The sequence below is a fragment of the Equus quagga genome, chromosome 15 (assembly GCF_021613505.1).
Source record: "Equus quagga isolate Etosha38 chromosome 15, UCLA_HA_Equagga_1.0, whole genome shotgun sequence".
In the NCBI taxonomy this organism is placed as follows: domain Eukaryota; kingdom Metazoa; phylum Chordata; class Mammalia; order Perissodactyla; family Equidae; genus Equus; species Equus quagga.
Genome location: NC_060281.1, coordinates 7669554 through 7688809, shown reverse-complemented (window position 1 = coordinate 7688809; position 19256 = coordinate 7669554). Strand labels below are relative to the sequence as shown.

Sequence of the window (19256 nt, the reverse complement as noted above, 5' to 3'; positions counted from 1 at the left end):
TTGAAAAGAGCAAGAAAAAGATCCTATACATATGGATTGATTGTTATCTCCTTAACGCCCATGATTTATTGCCCAATTTGCCATATCAATGTCAGTTACCCTTTTTTTATTAATAGGGAGCATATTATTACAGACAAATTGAGTTTGTTTTACTGAAAATCAGAATTGCATGAGTTCAGATAATATCCTTGAACTTTCTAAATTCACTCCATTCCCTTTCAGTTATTTGAGTTGTAGCCATGTGAATTGGAGAATACGCACTGCTTTTACTTTCTTTTTGGATTAGAGGTAATTTGAAATAAATTGATAGCCTCAGTTAAATAGGCGACATTACTAAATATTGTCAGATCTCAAATATTGCTAATAGAAAGGGTATTTAGATAGGTAAAACTCATTTAGAGTCATCTAAAAACATGGTAATAGAGACATATTTGGCTCTTATAAAAATTTTGTTTGCAATATATAGATGCTCTTAGTGGTCAAGCCTATTTGGGTTTCAAAAAACCGTAACATTTTCAAGTTATCTTAGTTGGTGTAGGTTTCAAGATACATCAAGGAAGCAAGGACCAAGAGGTTGTATCTTAGCAACTCCTCGGCCAGGCAGCTGAAACCATAGTTCATTCAGGACATACAATATCCCTAGTTCTGGCAGGCCAATAAGTTTGTGGTGATTTGTTATGTAGCGATAGATAATTAATACAATTACGAATAAATGCATGCCCATAAATTTGATGACTTAGATAAAATGGACAATTTCATTGCAAAATACAAATTACCAAACCTCCCCCAAGAAGAAATAGATGATATATAGAATCTACAAAGAAGATTCTAGAACTAATATGCAATCTTAGCAAGATTTCAGGATATATGATCAATAAACAAAAAATAAGTTGTATTTCTATATATTAGCAATCAATAATCAGGAATTGGATTTTTTAAAAATGTCTTCTATAATATCATGGAAAATATTAAATACTTAGGGCAGGTATATCTGACAAAAGACATTAAATGTCTCTGTAGATTAATGTAAGCTTTCCTTAGATACATTAATGTCTGTCAAATGTTATCTGATCAGTTTTCTCAGGCTTTTAAAAATTGTTTTCCATGTGTTTAAACTTCTCGATCAAGTATTCATTTTACACAACTGTCAGAAACAACCAATTTATCTTTTGCTAAGTTCTAACTATCTCCAACCATTATGATATTCTGACCCACTAGGCTTTGAGATCAGATGATGTTTTAAATTCTAGCTCTGACAGTTCACAGTTGCATAATCTGAGGTAAAAGTTCTAATATTCTGTACCTCAATTTGCTAATTTATAGAACTGGGATAAAAATACTTAATGGCTCCGGGACTGGATGCCTGTGGTTTGATACCAGCCCTGTCACTTTCTCACTATATGATTTTGGATATTTTAAATAATATTTCCTGTCTTCAGTATTACCTCATCTGTAAAATAAGATGCCAATAATACCTACCTCATAACGTGGTTATGAAAATTAAATGCCATAAAATGTCTAAAATGATTTGTATTAGTACCTGGCACACAGTAAGTGTTACCCTTTATAACGTCCGTAAAGGCTGGTCCAGCCTCAACACATACAAAGTCTCGTAATGCTGGTGGCTCTAACTCTTTTTTCCTATTATCTATAATTAGGCCATTCCAAAACTCAGTAAAGAATAAATATTTGTCAAAATGTTTTGATTTTTTTATAGGCAGTCATCTAGTGAAAAGCAGCACTTCATAATTTTATAAAATTGAAAAATGGCCTGATGGAATGAATGTACGAATATTTGGTACGACTCTGAAACAAGAGATAACTGAGACCATTAATTTTTTAAACTTTTTTTAGTTAGGAGCAGACCCATTTTTAAAATAACATCTTACTTGGATGATCAATATATAAATATATACATCAAGTATATAACGCAAATAAAAAAGGAAGTTGCTTAGTTGAACAAGCCCACAGGCTACGTTTGTTGGGCATTTATCATCCAACCAGTGCAATTCTAAAATTATAGCAACCTCTCTGGTGGCTCTGGGGCTTCTTCTTGGAACACTAAAGTGCAATGAACACAGTTTAAAATCTGCTTCTTTGGAATTGTAAGCCACTCAAGGACAAGAACCCTATGATGCATATTTTAACCAAATATGTAGTACAGTGTCGGGCTCTTAGGGAGTGTTGAGTAAATATTGTTGGGTTTGGGTGGCACAGAAGAATCTAATGAAATCTTGGAGTCATCCCAAACACAAGTAGGTGGCAGGTGCCTCATGCTCCAAACACACCACTTCCTCTGGGTAAAACGAGTCCCTTTCTAAGTCCCAGGCAATGAGCTTTACAATAAATCTAGGTCAAAAAACTCAGTCCAGTCTATGTCCTGGGGATGTTTGGAAGCACAGACTAGACCAGTTACTGAATTAGTATGAAACTTAAATTGTGCCCAGAGTTATCCTGAGTGTTTCTCAGGACATACAACAATAGTCCATCTCTGAATGGCCTCAGGACACTAGAATGACTCCAGGGACCTCTTCCTGAAATTGACTAGAAATGTGGCCAGCTCTCCAAGAAATAATATTGAGTGTCCCAAGATCTCCAAAGTTTTCTTGGTCAAAGTCTATGCTCCCAAGCACCAGTCATAATGGTGTGAGCTAATATTTACACAGGCTTTCTCCCAGTTATTTTCAGTTTTCAGTTTCAAGTTAGATATCAAGTAAGGGGACAGCAGGTGAGGGCAAAGCAGCAAAGGCATCAGAAATAAGATACACCAGGCCCCAGCCTTGGCTTGTGTACTCTCTCCTTCCTAAATGCCACATCTCTCCATTACTGCATTTCAAGATCTACTCCTGAGGGCAGAGGCTTTGATCTATAATTCTACTGCATTGCTCATGCTACTAATGATAATAATAAGTAAAATGACTTTTAATAGTAATAATAAAATAATATTTCTAATATTTCTTTTCTAATAACAATAAAATGACTTTTTATTGAAGCTCTATGAGGCTCTCAATACTGTGCTAAAATACTTATCAGGCACTATTAAACGTGCAAGCACTCAATTTATATCTGGCAATTAAAAACTCTAAAATAAAAGGGAAGCAAAGAAAATAGGTAAGAATAAACTGAATTTTTATTGTAACTTAATAGCAAAGGCAAAGAGAAAAACTAAAAATAGTGATTTTTCAGGATTTTTTTTAAGAGCCTTAAAATGAGGGTTAGTTAGGAGGAAGAAGAATTGATTAGAAATTCATTTTCCGGCTTCAGTCAATGGAGTAAGAATAGAAAAATTTGCAGGGCATTATAATCCCCATAAACCATTATAAAAATTCTGAAAAGGTAAAGACAGTTTCTGAATTAAAATACTAGTGTTGCACATGCACATTAATAAAATATAAAGAAACATCATATATCACAAAGGTTACGCATTAGCATGATATAATTAATATTACATAACTATATTATTTTGTTATAATTAATAACAATCTTTAATTCTTTGGCATCTAATCCTATAAAACATCTTTGGGCCTTTAAAAAGTGAACTCTAATGCAATTTCTATATCTCAACAAGGGCAACTGATAATAAAGAATAGTTATACATTTTCCTAAATGTATAAAACCTTTCTTTTAAGAAATAGAGGATATAAAATTAGTTCCCAAAACAAAGCATTAGTTAACAATTATTACATAAATGATTGTTTCTCCTAACATCTAATTTTTACTCCTTTCTTACTTAACTAGATTTATTTGTGGCGAATGACATTGCTTTGTGAATAGCGTGAGCCCTATTTGAACTAAGTGGATCATTGGACTAGAAATAGAGATTCCTGTGCTATATTTCTAGCTCTGAGTAGTTCTGTCACCTTAGGCAACCTTCTCAGCATGAATCTCAAATCATCCCAATCAAAATGAAAATGTCATTTTCCATCTACAGGATGTATTGCATAAGAGTTGTTAAATGATTATCCTCCTTTATATAAATAATATGAGCTACTCCAAATAAAAGTAAAATGTCATGAAATTATTTCTACATTAATGTCATATTTAATAACCTGTAACGATTTAGCTTTAAGGATAAGATAATAAGTTCAAACAGAAGAATAGAATTTTGATTACCCTCTAAAGTTAGTAATTCTTATGAAAATAGGTAGTAGTTTTCATGTGTGCACATAGAATTCATTTATATTTAGCTAAATGATTATGATTACCTTGAATATTAGAGGCAAGAGGATTCACTGGTCTTGGCGGCTGTCATTAGTCTTGGTGGTTGTACTTACTACCAGGCGGGCCATCGAGAAGAGTGGGCATTGGAATGACAAACCCCGCCCCACCTCCAGCGTGCACTGCTTCTGCACTGTGGTTGAGTTACAACATCTCAAGCCTCAGGAAATGAGGATAACAATACTACCTCAGTTTTATGCACACGAAATGCCTGAAAAATGTTGTTTGATATTCTTTCAAGCAATCCTATGAGATCCTTGACCTTTTTGTCATCACACATACCTTCAAAATACCTTCCCACTTCTCAAGATAGCTAGAGTGCCTCCCTGCACCCGGAAGTCAAAAGGGCTTTCCTAATACATCATGCTCTGTTACTTCATGAAATTCTAAACTCTCGATGGATTTCACTTTCCATATTTTCATCCTATACTACCGTGGATGTTGGTTAGGCAGCGTTGTGTGAACTCTCTCTTTAGGTTTCACCTGAGCATTTATTATTCTTCTATCTAATTTCATCGAATACATGGAGAATACATACATTGGGAGGAAGGCCATTTATTTGATCTAACATAAAATGAAACATCCAAAATGAAACAAATTGTTCTCATTTCCTATTTTCCTAATCATTGAGGGAAGAAGAAAGCTTATAAACCTAGATCCTTTCACCTCTATTTCACATTTCATCTTCCCCGTCCATTTCCAAATATGTTGCAATTAAAAAAAAAAAAAGCAGAGTTTAGCAAAGGTTGGCTTTCTTGCCTCATCTCTGAAAAATTACCGAGAGGCAACATGATTCATTGCCACTGTCTCAAGGGCTCCTAAGAGAATCTTCTGCCCACACTGGAATACATGTTTGTATTAAAAGAATTCAGCATTCCCTAGAGGGCAGGCAAGCAGTCAGTGGCCCGAGGAAACTTATAAAATGATATTGAGGGACAAACTGAGAAGTACTGAATCTCTATCTCTGATTCACTATATCCTGTCCTCTCTCAGATAACTCAATCCTGCTTTATACCTCTCCTTACCCCCTTTGGGCTGCCACTTAAATGAAATTTAAAATTCTTCTATTAGCCGAATATGATTGAAAGAGAACTGAGTCTGCTCATAAATAGGGTGATTTCAGTACTTTGTACCCATGATCTATGAAACCAAAATATACTTTAAGGGAAAGCTGAACTCATGGAAAAGAAATAAAATGCACAGTCCTTATCAAAAACATACATCAAACTACATAAAAATAATCACCAAGTGACAGCTAGTGCCGGTTCTGAAGTTAGTGTCTCTCGGCTCGAAATCACCCTCTATGCTCTGCTTTATGATGCTGGAGCTGGGACTCTGCAGGCCACATTTTGCTTTTTCAGCTGACTCTTGGAGGCACTGGAGAGAGACGACAAGGTCAGAGGACGTAGAAGAGATTCACTTCTTCCTGTCTGTTCCCCTTTCCTAGAAGCATCACCCCATTGATGCTTCTTTGCCTTGGCAGCAGCAGCTCCTTCCCACGGCTGCAGCTGACTCTGCTTTGCGGTTTTTCCAACATTCGCAGAACCAAATCTCAGCACCCCGCACCCTCCAGCACAGAGCATCAGCACTGCCGGGGCCGCGCCCCGCACTGAAGTCTGCGTCTCAGCCTTCCGGGACCTCTCCCCTCAGTTTCTAAGTTTTAATAATTCCAATAGCTTCTCTTTGCTCTCCCAATCCTAAGAGCGGTAGCTGCTTCCTATAATTGCCACCTCCTTAATGACTAGAATTCATTTTTTTACCCTTTCATTTACCTGGTTAACAAATTTATATTTAGTTAACAATTCTTCAGATTCTCTCTGTTCACATGGCAGGTGCGATTTCTGTCTCCTAACTGGACCTTGACTCACATACAACTTAACACGTATAAAGTGGTGTTACATAAGTTGAGGACGCTGAGATTGCTTTAAAATAAAACTGTGGGTAAAGTGGGGCAGAGAAGAGGATGAAGTAAATGTGTGGCTGTCAGAGGTTGTCAGATGGAGAGGGGAGAAAAATGGTGGAGGAAAGGAAGGGAGGGCTAATATTTCTTCTTACAAACGGGAAGACAAGAAATCCTGTCCATGGGAGATCCAGTAACAGAGGTGAGAGCATAATTTGAAGCTGTGTAGGTGACCTGTCGAAGAGCTAGGATTAATGACATATGACAACCAAATTAAGAGAAGAGAGAAGGACAGTGCGAGCAAGTTAAGTGATTTTATATGGCAGGATGATGTTTAGAGACAATAAATTAAAAAGCACATTGTTTAACTCTGTGGAGGTGAACCCAAAAAGAATTAGAAACAAATAACTGAAGTGCTTATCTCTGAGGGACAATACTGGAGACGTGCAGGAGGGAGGCAAAGGGTAGTCGTCTTTCCCATAGTCCTTCCACTTAATTTTTAATATTTTATTAATTTGATTGTTTGTATCTAAATTTTAAAAGTGTAAGGAAAGTAACTTTCACTTCTGGGATGAGGGAGTAAATTACTTTCCCTAGTCTTCCCACTAATGACAAAGAAACACCCTAAACATTATACATAAAACAAACATAAGAAAGCTCCGGAAGGTGGAGAGAAGAAAGCGGACTGGCTAGGAACGTCGGGACTTAAGGAACAACACATTGATGAGATCCCTGAGGTTTCTTTTTGCCTCATCCATTCCAGAGGTAGGAGTGAAGAAGCCAGCAACTAGGAAACACCAAACAGAACGGACTACAAAACCCCAACAAAAGCCTACTCTTTCCAGCCAAAGAACCAGGAGAGGGGCAAGAAGAAAGCTTATAGACAAGAGCTGTCCTACTCCAACCAAACCGCACAGTGAACACTGCCCTACCCCACCCGTCCAGCAAAGGAAGATAGACTTCCGCCCTCACAGTATGAGCAAGCACACAAGGGAGGTCTGAACTTCCACCCAGCAGTAATGGTGCTCCCTTCCTTTTCCCCACTTAGGTGGTGCCAAGAGAGGCCCAGTGAAGAGTCAGAACTTTCACCACCGCCCAGAGGTAATGAGGCCACTTCCCATCCCATGGTGTCAGTTGAGATGACATGAGAATCAGTAATAAGGCACTGAAGATTCTGGCTCCAGGACAAAATACTATGTGTGATTGTTCAGGCCCAACCCTAAGCAATCACAGATGCTTTACCTGGCAGGGCTCAGCAGGGAAAGCTGCCCTCCTCTCACCAGACTTGGGGCACAGCCAATGCACTGCAAACTCTGAGGGGAGTTAAGCCAAGGGCTCAGGCCCAGTGCCTGGTCTTGCTCCTTTGCACATATGCATCCTTAGCCCAGGCACCTCCATTTTCAAGTTTGTCTTTACTGGAAACACTTGAAAACACATTTCTCCACTCTGGCTCAGGACTCAGTATTTTTCCACTCCTAGAAAAGCACTTCCCCTCTCCTCCCCTCCCAAACCCCTGACCCCTGGGTCCATAAAATGGCAGTAGCCTTTGTTCAGGACTCCCTCAACAATAAGATGATACCCAGACTCCTACATCTGTGTTGATCCACCCAACCCTCAACTGGCACCCCATTCCATGGGGTAGAACAGGAAAGAGGGGAGCCAGCACTTTCTCCAGTTTAGCCTCTAGCTTATACTATCACAGTAAGTGATTAAAATCTTGACTGTTACTTTCATTTTGCCTCATTGCTTTAATGGGCTACTCCAACAACTGGCAGCTCAGCTCCCTCCAGCTTGGCTAGTACCCCTTCCACTGGGGGAGGTATCACTGGAGGCCTAGTTTGGAGCCAGAACTCCTACACCACCTGGCACTAGCAAGGTGGTGTCCCCTTCCTCTGCTGGTGTGGTATCAGAGAAAGTCAGCTAAAACAGAAAGTTCAAATAAAATCCAGAGTCTCATAATATAACACTCAAAATGTCCAAGTTTTCATCGAAAATCACTCATCATACCAAGAATCAGGAAGCTCTCAAACTGTAGGATAAAAATATGTCAGAAATGATAGAATTACCTGACAAAGATTTCAAAGCAGTCTTCATAAAAATGTTTCAATGGGCAATTATGAACACACTTGAAACAAATTTTTAAAAAGGAAAATCTCAGCAAAGAAGTCAAAAGACTCAGCAAAGAAATACACGTTATAGAGAAGAATCAAATGAAAATTTTAGAACTGAAAAATATAATAACAAATAAAAAGTTCAGTGGGTGGACTCAAGAGCAGAATGGAGGGAACATAATCAGTGAACTGGAACATAAAACAGTAGAAATTATTCACTCTGAACAACAGAGAGAAGGTAGAGTGAAACAAAAGTGCACAGATCCTCAGATTTTGAGACTACAAAATTTCAAACTTTCTTGTTATCAGAGTCCCAGAGGGAGATGAGAATGATGATGTGACTGAAAAAGTACTAAAGAAAAAAAGAGCTGAAAATTTCCCAAATTTGGCCAAAGACATAAACCTACAGATTCAAGAAGCTGAGGGAGTTCCAAATAGTATAAACCAAAGAAATCCACACCAAGACACATCATAGTCAAACTTCTGAAAATTAAAGACCAAGAAGAAATTTTTTTAAAAAAAATGATGAGATGTAGCAAATGTACTACTCTGATGTGGGATATTGATAGTGAGGGAAGCTGAGTCTGTATATATGGGGTATATGGGAACAGGGAGTATATGGGATCTCTGTACTTTTTGCCCAATTTTGCTGTGAACCTAAACCTGCTCTAAAAAATAAAGTCTATTTACAAAATGAAAGAGAAATGCCACCTTACATATGGGGCAAACAGTTCCAATGACAATAGATTTCTTATAAAAACCCTAGAGTCAGAAGAAAGTAGTACAATATTTATCAAGTGCTGGGAAAAAAGAACTGTCAATAGAAAATTCTATATCCAGTGAAAATACCCTTTAAGATTGAGAGGAAACCAAGATTTTCTCAGATGAAGGAAAACAGAGAACTTGCTGCCAGTAGACCTACCCTAAAAGAATGACGGAAGGAAATTCTATAAAGAGAAAGAAAACAATTAAGAAAGATTCTTGTTATATCAGGAAGGAAGAAAGAAAACCTATAGGTCAATACAATAGATTTTCCTTCTCCTCTTGAGTTTTCTAAATTATGTTTGAAAGTTGAAGCAAAAATTATAACACTGCCTGATGTGGTTCTCAATGAGGAGAGTAAAGGAACATAAAGGAGAGTAAGGTTTCTATACTTTACTCAAACTGGCAAAAGGACAACATCAGTGGGCTGTGATAAGTTATATATGCAGGATAATGCTTAAAGCAACCACTCACAGGTCAATAAAAGAGTTACACCCAAAAATACTATAGGTAAATCAAAATAGAATTCTAAAAATTCTTCAGGTAAGCTCCAAGAAAGCAGGGAAAATAAAATAGAGAAAAAACAGAGAATACAAAAAGAAAACAAAAAATAAAATGGCAGACTTAAGCCCTGATATGTCAACAATTGTATTAATGTAATTGGTCTAAATACACCAATTAAAAGACAGAGATTGGCAGAATGGATTAAGAAAACATGACTCAACTGTATGCTATCTACAAGAAATTCATTTCAAATAGACAGTTTGAGATTAAATCGGTGGAAAAGAGATGTATCATGCAAGCATTAATCAAAAGAAAACAAGAGTGGCTAAACTGATATCAGTTAACATGGACTTCAGAGAAAAGCAAACAATCAGACAAAGAAAGAAACTTTATATAACAACAAAAGGATAATCCACCCAAAAGAAATAATAATCCTAAATGTGAGTACCTCAAACAACAGAGCTGCAAAATACACGAAGGAAAAACAACTAGACAGAAAACCAGCAAGGATATTAAAGAACTCAACAACTCCATCGATAGGATCTAATTGACATTTATAGAACACTCTACCCAATAACAGAAGAATACACATTCTTTTCAAGCACCCATGGAACATATACCAAGATAGACCATATCCTGAGCCATAAAACAAACTTATACAAATTTAAAAGAATAGAAATTATATAGTGTGTTCTCCAGCCACAACAGAACCAAACTAAAAATCAATGACAAAAAGACAATAGGAAATCTCCATACACTTGGAAATTGACCAACGTACTTCTAAGTAATCCATGGGTCAAAAAGAAGACTCAAAGGTAATTTAAAAAATACTTTGAGCAGAATGAAAATGAATACACAACATATCAAAACTTTGTGGTACACAGTTAAAGCAGTGCTGAGCAAGAAATATATAGCACAAAACGCATAAATCAGAAAAGAGAAAAAGTCTCAAATCAGTTATCTAAGTTCCCTCCTCAAGAACCTAGAAAAAGACGAGCAAAATAAACCCAAAGAAAGCACAAGGAAGTAAATAACAAAAATACAAGCAGACATTAATGAAATTGAAAGGAGAAAAACGTTAGAAATAATCAATGAAACAAAAACCCAGTTCTTTGAAAAACTAAATAAAATTGACAAACCTCTAGTAAGACCGAGAAAAAAATAAAGACACAAATTATCGATATCAGGAATGAAATAGGGGCTATCACTATAGACACAGTAGACTCAAAAGGACAATACAACAAACAACTCTACATGTATACATTTGAAAACTTAGATGAAATGGACCAATTCCTTAAAAAACAAAAAAAAACGCCACAAACTGTCGTAACTGACCCAATAAGAAATGGATTATTTCATGCTGTAACTATTAAGGAAAGTGAATTTATAATTTTAAAACTCTCAAAAAAGTAATCTCTGGGCCACATGGCTTCATGGGAACATTCTATCACATGTTTAAAGGAGAATTAACACTAATTCTACCCAATCTCTTCTAGAAAGCAGAAATGCGAGGAACACTTCCCAATTCATTTTATAAAGCTAGTATTACTCTGATACCAAAACCAGATGCAATGCAGAAAAAGAAACTATAAACCAATATTTGCAGAGCATGTATCCAACAAAAGACTAATATCTAGAACATAAAAATAACTCTCAAAACTCACTAGTAAAAAAACAAACAATTCAATTAGAAAACGGGCAAAAGATGTGAAAAGACATTTTACTGATGGCTTAAGCACATGAAAAGATGTTCAAGAGAATTAACAACTGGGGAATTGCAAATTAAAACCACAATGAGGTATCACTACACACCTAGCAGAATGGCTACAATAAAATACAATGACACTAAGTTTCACTTGTTAACAAATATATGGAGAAACTGAATCAGTCACAGATTGCTGATGGGAACGTAAAATGGTGCGGCCACCCTGGGAAGCATATTGGCAGTTTCTTAAAAAGCTAAACATGTAATTAATACACAATCCAGTAATTGCAGTCCTAGGCATTTGTCTCAGAGAAATGAAAACTTAGGGTCGCACAAAAACCTATATATAAATGTTTATAGCAGCTTTACTCATAAAAGCCCAAAATGGGAAACAACGTAGATATTCGTCACTGGGTGAATGATCAAACAAACTATGGAATAACCATATCATAGAATACTGATCTGTAGTAAAAACATGTGGACCTTCGATACCGCCACGCCTTGGACGAATCTCCAGATAATAACACTTAGTTATTAAAAAAGCCAATCCCAAAAGGTTAATACTGATTCCATTCTTGAAATGAGAAAATTGTAGAGATAGAAAGCAGATGAGTAGTTAGAGGTTGAAAAGGAAGCAGGAGGAGAAGAGACGTGGATATCTATTTTGCAACTATAGTTTTCCTTCTTAGGGGAGACTGGTAAAGAGCACGCAAGATCTCTTTGTATTATTCCTTACAACTTTATGTGAATCTACAATTACCGCAAATTGAAAATTTAATTTTAAAAGATTTTAATTATTTATTTTTTAATGCAAAGGAAAAGACGACAATTCTCAGCAAGTTGACACGACAAGGAAATACCCGGAAAGAAGGTGGCAGTGCCTTCAGGTCATTGACTATGATACCACACTTTTTCTCGAAATACAAAGAGTGGTTATTTTACATTGCATCTCATAAAACATATTAACTAGCTAGCATCCAATTTTTATGATCCACAGAGATTTGGTTCTCTCTTCCAAATTCTGCAATTCTAATACAAATTACATTTAAGCCGATCCAACTGGGAGTTGCTAAACCCCATAAAAGCAATTACAGTCATAAAGAGATGTTGTAAAATTGATATTAGAACTACGCAATCCACAGCCGTCTCCCGCCCCTCCACCTCCTTCACACACACACAGGCAAGGTGCTTGCCTTTCACGCATGCGCTGGGAGTGCATCCCAGGTAACCGCAGGCTGCCAAAGGCATTGATTTTAAATTCTCGTTCGTTAGTATAAGTCAAGAACAAACCATTACTTTGACTTTCTGAATAACGGCAGCATAAAACAGCTCATGCAACCACATGCCTTGTTTTGCCATCTTTCACAGTTTTGGACACTGTCCTTTTATATTCAGATGAGGATTCAAAGCTAAGAAATAGTCACCAGAAGAGGAACATTCAGGAATTTACAGTCCTTTCTTTTTTCCCACAGTGACTTCTTTTCCTTTTCTCTTTTCCAAGATAATAACATCACGGCCATTGTTCTGCTCCAAACTTGTATTTTTCCTCACCCAAGTGTGAGAGAGTGAAAATATAAGCAGAGGCAGATTATAGGGAGAAAATAGGCTATTCCTGATCTGCTTTCACAATTGAAACTGTCTCAACACAGGTTCTCAATTTTTTAGTGTGCTAATTTGGAATGTTTGGAAAACAAACACACAGTGCATGGAAACAGTTCAGAGTAGTTTGCTAGTCAAATCAGTCCTCTTCAATTTTACACTCTCTAATCCTTTTCCTAGCAGTTCAGAGTTTTTGTAGTTACTAAATCATTATAGATGTGTTTTTCTTTTTGTGGATAGCTTGGTTAAAAACAAGATTATGAAAAGGGACACAGTCTTCTCGTGACCACATCATAGAGAACTGTTATCATAATCAAATTACCTAAATGTTAAAAATACTCTCGCTCCCTCAAAACTCTGCTCCCATCTAAAATCAATCTGAAATAGAATGAATAGATAAAATCTACACCAATCAGTTCAAATAAATTGCAGCCTACACTAGAGACTTGTTTTGTTCAAGTTATTGATTTAAAAAGCTATTAACATGTACCTAATTATCTTGGTATCTCAGCATTCAACAAGAAAGCACAATAAATACTAGCGTAATCATTTTTCATTCAATATGTAATTGAATCCATACGACAGAACATAAATTATAGTATTTAGATTATGTTGTTTTCATAACAAAAGTAAGCCATTAAAAAACATAAGATAGCTGTTTATGTGATTTTCTTCCCCACGCTTAGACCAACATTCCGGTTGCTCTAGTGTTTATTTTTTTGGTAACCAAACATCCCTATTAATAACACCTCAGTACAAAAATAAAAAGTGTTCACAATGAAGCAGGTCCCCCACCCACCTTCTTCACCAATAAAATGCTGCCTGTGTTCCAGTTTGCATCCTCCTCCTTAAGTAAATCTGCCTTTAGTTTTGCGGCTTGGATGTGAGGTGTTTGTCTACAGGGCTGGACAAACAAATGAATAGATTTTTTTAAATAAACAGCACATTCTAGCACAGCCTGCACTACAACTTCTAGACACTCAGTCTTGTGACCCAGAACTATCTGCAAATTTCTGCGCCTGTTCACTCACTCACATGCAAGGGAATGTCCCCAAATATTCATGATGGCAGAGAAATCAGCCTCGGATGTTTCAACTCTTACAAGTTGAAAGCCTGTCTGAGAAGCTGTGACTGAGAAAATTTTTCATCTAAGAAAAGTATAGCAAATTCTTGACCTCAGCAAAGGTCAAGAAAAGCAGAGAAAAGTCTCTTTTTGACTTAGTTCTGGACACTTTCGATCTAAGTCAGCATCTAGTCCCTGGGAGCATACTCTTTGTTAGGCACTATATGAGGCCCCAGGAACAAATGGTCAGCAAGACAGGCGTGGTCCCCACAGCACGGCGTCTGCAGTCTCATCAAAGGCAATTATCAAGCAGGTATTACTGGTGGGGAAGGTGTAACTAAAGTATTAAACATATGCTGTTGGATGCAAATTTGGCTTTGTGAATCTGGGGACTACATAAACCCAGATGCCATGTTTTCACTTCCTCGATCATGAGAATCCTTTACCCTCACTACTTTGGGCTGTTTTTTAATAAGACAGATTTTATTGCATCCCCTTGGACCAACTGTAAATAAGATCTATGAATGGAATATGCTATATCAGTACAACTTGGACCAGATGAAAGTAAAGAGACTCAAAAATCACTTACGAAACAAGAAGTCTGAAGAGAGTGATGGCAGAAGTTGACTCAACTCTTTGACAATGCCACCAGAGACCAGGCAGGCTCCTCCTGTCGTCTTGCTCCCATCCTGGGCACGTTGTCCTATTCACATCTGTTGCCTCATGACTGAAAGATGATTGCTGCCCTTTGGTCTTCATCTCTTCATTTGAGGAAGGAAGGAAAGGAGGAATAAAGGGAACTGCCATCCATGCCTGAGGCCTTTTATCAGGAAAGCCGAGTTTTCCCAGAAATGACTCCAACAGACTTCCCCTTACATCTTATTGAACAGAATGAAGTCACACGATGAGCTCCTTTGCCTTCTGGTTCCTGATGAGGTTGGGCAGATGAGAGACATGAGCAAAGATTGGAGGCTGTGAGAGTTGAAAGAGGTTGGGGAATTCCTTCCCTCTTCCTCCCCCTCATCTCCTTTCATCACTTGCAGCTCTAGCACTGGCCATGCCCTCCCACAACTACAGCTCCTTCTGGCACCCTCCTCCATGGCTCCCGCTCTGGGCTCTGGTACCAACACTCCATCTCTTGCCCTTTCAGGCGTTGGGGTGTTAAGAGCCCCTCACTGTGGCTGGTTTCTGGGTGCCTTATTGATACATTTAACCCTACCCACATCTCTATAAACGGATTCATCATTAAAATATTTTTGGTTGACCATCTAAGTAAAATTCTGTTCCAAGCCAGAACTCCAACTGATACTCATAGAACTTTAACTCAAAGGAAGCTGGAAAAGCAGGGAGCAGGTGAGCCATAGAGACTCAGATCAATCATAATCCATTGCCTGGGGTGGGGCACATGCCACCCTGGGCAAATGTATAATTAGGCTAACAAAGAAAAAGCAGAGATACGGGGATTTGATAGGTGCCTAACATGGTCTGCTCTCTATGATTTACTGTTAGGGATAGTTTAAAAAGCAACCTGAGTGATCATGTCTTTTTGATTTTTTTATTGCCCTCAACTAACTCAGTGCCTGGCAAAGGACGTGTCTGCTACTGAGTAAATAATAGTCCCTTACTTTTATAGAAAGCTTTGCAGTCTACAATGTGCCTTCACACCTATTATACCATTTGATCCTCACAAATAGCCCTGTGAGTAAGGCAAGACAGGCATTTCTTTCCCCATTTCATAGATGAATAATCAGAAGTTCAGAGAGAATAACCACCTTGCCTTAGGTCACACAATTAGTAAGCTGTGGAATAAAAAGCAAAGTCAGGTTTTCTGACTCCAAAATCAGGCCTCTAGAGCTACGCCCTAGCCAGTGTGCCAGGCTGTGGGTTCAAGGCAGCAAACCTAAGCCTGAGTGTTGGGTGGGGCCACGCAGAAGAGAAACAGCCGCGTCTTCCACAACGTGTCAGATTCTCAGATGCTGACCTCCACCAGCAGAGAGAATGGAGGACTCGTAGCAGTTTCCCTTTAAAAACATAGGTTCCAGGGCCAGCCCTGTGGCCAAGAAGTTAGGCCCGCGCCCTCCACTTTGTGGCCCAGGGTCTCGCTGGTTCAGATCCTGGGTGCAGACATGGCACCGCTCATCAGACCGCGCTGAGGCGGCGTCCCACATGCCACAACCAGAGGCACTCACAACTAGAATATACAATTATGTACCCGGGGGCTTTGGGGAGAAGAAGAAGAAGAAAAAAAAGAAAAGATTGGCAACAGGTGTTAGCTCAGCTGCCAATCTTAAAAAAAAAAAAAAAAAACACAGATTCTGCTTCATACCGCATCAGTAAAGAGCATGAGTTTTGAAGGCATATACGCATGCATGGACTCATGGCTCTGCCACTTACTGGTGTATAACTTTGAGGTGAGCTGCTTCCCCTCCAGGAGCTTTATTTTCCTGTTCTATAAAGTGGCGATATTAAGTACCCAACTTATAACATTGCCATGAAGTCTAAATTGAATCATTTGTGTAAAGTGATTAGCTTCAACTTAATAAATGTGACTATTTAGATTCATAATTATTATGATTGTAAGTTGTCTTGGCTTCTATAAGAAACTTTCAGAAGTTTTGCGTTTCACTAAGAAACAGCATTAATGTGGAAGTACCAAGCGAGCGAAGAGATTTATCCAACAGCTCTCAGATGGGAACAGACCTCGGAAGTTACCGCACGATTTCCACTGCTTCTGACCAGCTGCAGGATCCTGAGAGCTGATGCTGATAGCGGTTCACTATGTGCCAGGTGTCAGGAAGTAAATGTTTAATGTTTCTAAACAGTTGGGGCTTTCTGGAAAAGTTTTACATGGATTAGGTTAAAGAACAAACCTTGAAATCTAAAAGATTATTGAACAGATAGCAGAAGATTTTCCTCCCCAGGGGTGTGTGTTTACACTTCTGGGGTCAGATGAGACCCAAAGCCATAGAGACATTCCAGGAGCTGTAAACCTAGGAACACTTGTCTTATCTTTTCCAGGAAACACTCACAGTTATCCCTCAGCATGCATGGGGGGGACTGGCTCCAGGACCCCCCGTACCAAAATCTGCTCAAGTCCCTTATATGAAATGGTGTAGTATTTGCACATAACCTACGCACATTCTCCCGTATACTCTAAATCATCTCTGGATTACTTATAATACCTGATACAATGCAAAAGCTATGTAAACACTTGTTATACTATATTGTTTAGGGAATAAATACAAGAAAAAACACTGAATATGTGCAGATGCAACCATTGTAGGCCTTTCAATCCACGGTTGGTTGGATCCACATAATGGAACTCACTAATGTGGGGGGCCAACTATTTATATTCCAAAGGGTAAAAACCCAGGATTCTTCCCCTCCTCTTCCCAAGGAGAATTTGTTCACAGTAGGGGGCAAAAGTATCTCTCCTTTTCCTGAAAAATGAGGTGACAGCCACCCCTCTCCTATATAAGCTCTAGATTCATATTTTGGGGGTTCCTCTCCTACAGTACAACACACACCCCATGTAGGCCTGTCCATTGGCTCTTATTGCATCATTCCAGATGGAGGAAGAAATGAGGGGAAAGGCAACAAATAAGGTTATTTCTGTAAGTAATAATAATCTGTCCTTGTCCCAGCAACGTCATGTCTACTTTCAGGATAACACAAAGAAATAGAATTATTAAACATATGTCACCAGGCACTATCTTAAGTGCTCTACGTGAATTCACTCATTGATTCCTCATAACAGTACTATGAATCAGCTCCTCCTGTTTTTCCTCTGTTAAGATAGGACCCTGAAGCACAGTGACATGAAGTAACGTGGCCAAAGCTTCCCAACTGGAAGATAGCAGAGGCAGGGTTTGAACCCGGAGAGTCTAGTTCCAGAAGCTGTGCCCTAAATACCATGTTATGCCACTTCTAACCAATCATCTTTCTCCCTGAATGTTTGGATTCACACTGACCCAGTATTCACGGCGTCTCACAACTAGCAGTCTCTCATTCAATCATAACCAGCTACTTCCTTTCCCAGTGGAAAGGAATTTTATAAGGAAATTTTCCTTCTGCCTAGACTTTGTGGATCCTCAAAGCATACATGTAGCTGTTTAATGCTTAATCTAAACACTCTTTCCTCAAAATAATTCTGCAGGGGCTGGCCCCGTGGTGGAGTGGTTAAGTTCATGCACTCCGCTTGTGCGGCCCAGGGTTTCACCAGTTTGAATCCTGGGCGCGGACATGGCACCACTCATCAGGCCACACTGAGGTGGCATCCTACATGCCACAACTAGAAAGACTCACAACTAAAAAGACACAACTGTGTACTGGGGGGCTTTGGGAGAAAAAAGAAAAATAAAGTCTTTAAAAATAAATAAATAAATAACTGCCAATTCTGCTTCAAATGGCTACATACGGGCCTAAGTATTCGTGTGTCATGGCCACGGGCTAAACTGATAGGTGAATTTGTGAGTTCCCTTTTTTGTCACTTCAAGATAAAATTGTCTCGGATATGCAAATGGCGTTAAGTATTTTTCTGTACAAGAGTTTTATACTTTCCCACTCAGCCACTCCTGAAGAGAAAACTCTGCATATTCAGTTATGAGACTGGCAGGAAACAGGACAACTGAAGAGAATGTAATAAAGCCTTTACTTACAGAGGAGGAGGCAGTGTTAAGAGGAACCCACAAAAGCTGCTGCAGCTCCCCAGGACCAGGAACAATTAGGAGCCTTTATCACCCTTTGGTCTGAAGGGTGAGAGAAGGTTACTAGAACCCAGAGAGAGAAGATATAGTTGTAACAGAGGGCTGCCCGCAGGAGTCGTGACCTTTAGTAGAGGGACAAAAGCAATCAATGGTAACTCAGCAAAAAGGAAGCTGGCGGAACAAATATCCAAAACCTGTTCCCTTCCCATTTTCAGATCTCCACTGGGGTCTCCTGTTAGCCAAACCCAACCTAAAACCAGAGGGGGACGGAGCCCGTGGTGTGGTCCGTAATAGTCAGCCTCCCAGGACATGAAGCAGAGCAAGGAAGGAGGAGGGAAAGCCAGTCTAAGAAAGAAACAGGAAACACCAAAGCGCGTTCTGGGATAAAACAGCCTCCACGTAAACTTTTCCCTACCTGTTCTTTGCAAAGGATCTTTTCTCCGTAGAAAAGCAGTTTCTCATTCATTAGCTACATGTGTTAAAGGGCAAGATGTACACAATTAAGGGCTGCTCTGCAATCAGCAGCAACAACAAAAGTTATCATGTGCCTCGAGCCACTTACAGGGACAGAAAGCCTGCTCCACCGTGGAGAATCCAGCTGAGTCAGAGGACACTGGCTGTGCAGGTGGAGATCCCGGAAGATAAGTGTGGCCCCAAAGGAACACAGCCCGAGGCCAACCAAGATGGA

The 19256-nt window shown here is 38.8% G+C and overlaps 1 protein-coding gene across 1 annotated transcript in view; it reads right to left on the bottom strand.

The window, feature by feature from the left end:
* Nucleotides 1-19034, bottom strand: part of LGSN (lengsin, lens protein with glutamine synthetase domain) — an 84982-nt gene extending 65948 nt beyond the window's left edge. The window contains exons 1-3 of the mRNA XM_046639783.1: nucleotides 18984-19034; nucleotides 13599-13703; nucleotides 5464-5595 (exon numbers count right to left, since the gene is read on the bottom strand). Of these exons, the coding sequence (XP_046495739.1) occupies nucleotides 5464-5595; nucleotides 13599-13703; nucleotides 18984-19034 (288 nt within the window). The remainder of the gene's footprint in view (nucleotides 1-5463; nucleotides 5596-13598; nucleotides 13704-18983) is intronic.
* Between the last annotated feature and the right edge of the window lie 222 nt (nucleotides 19035-19256).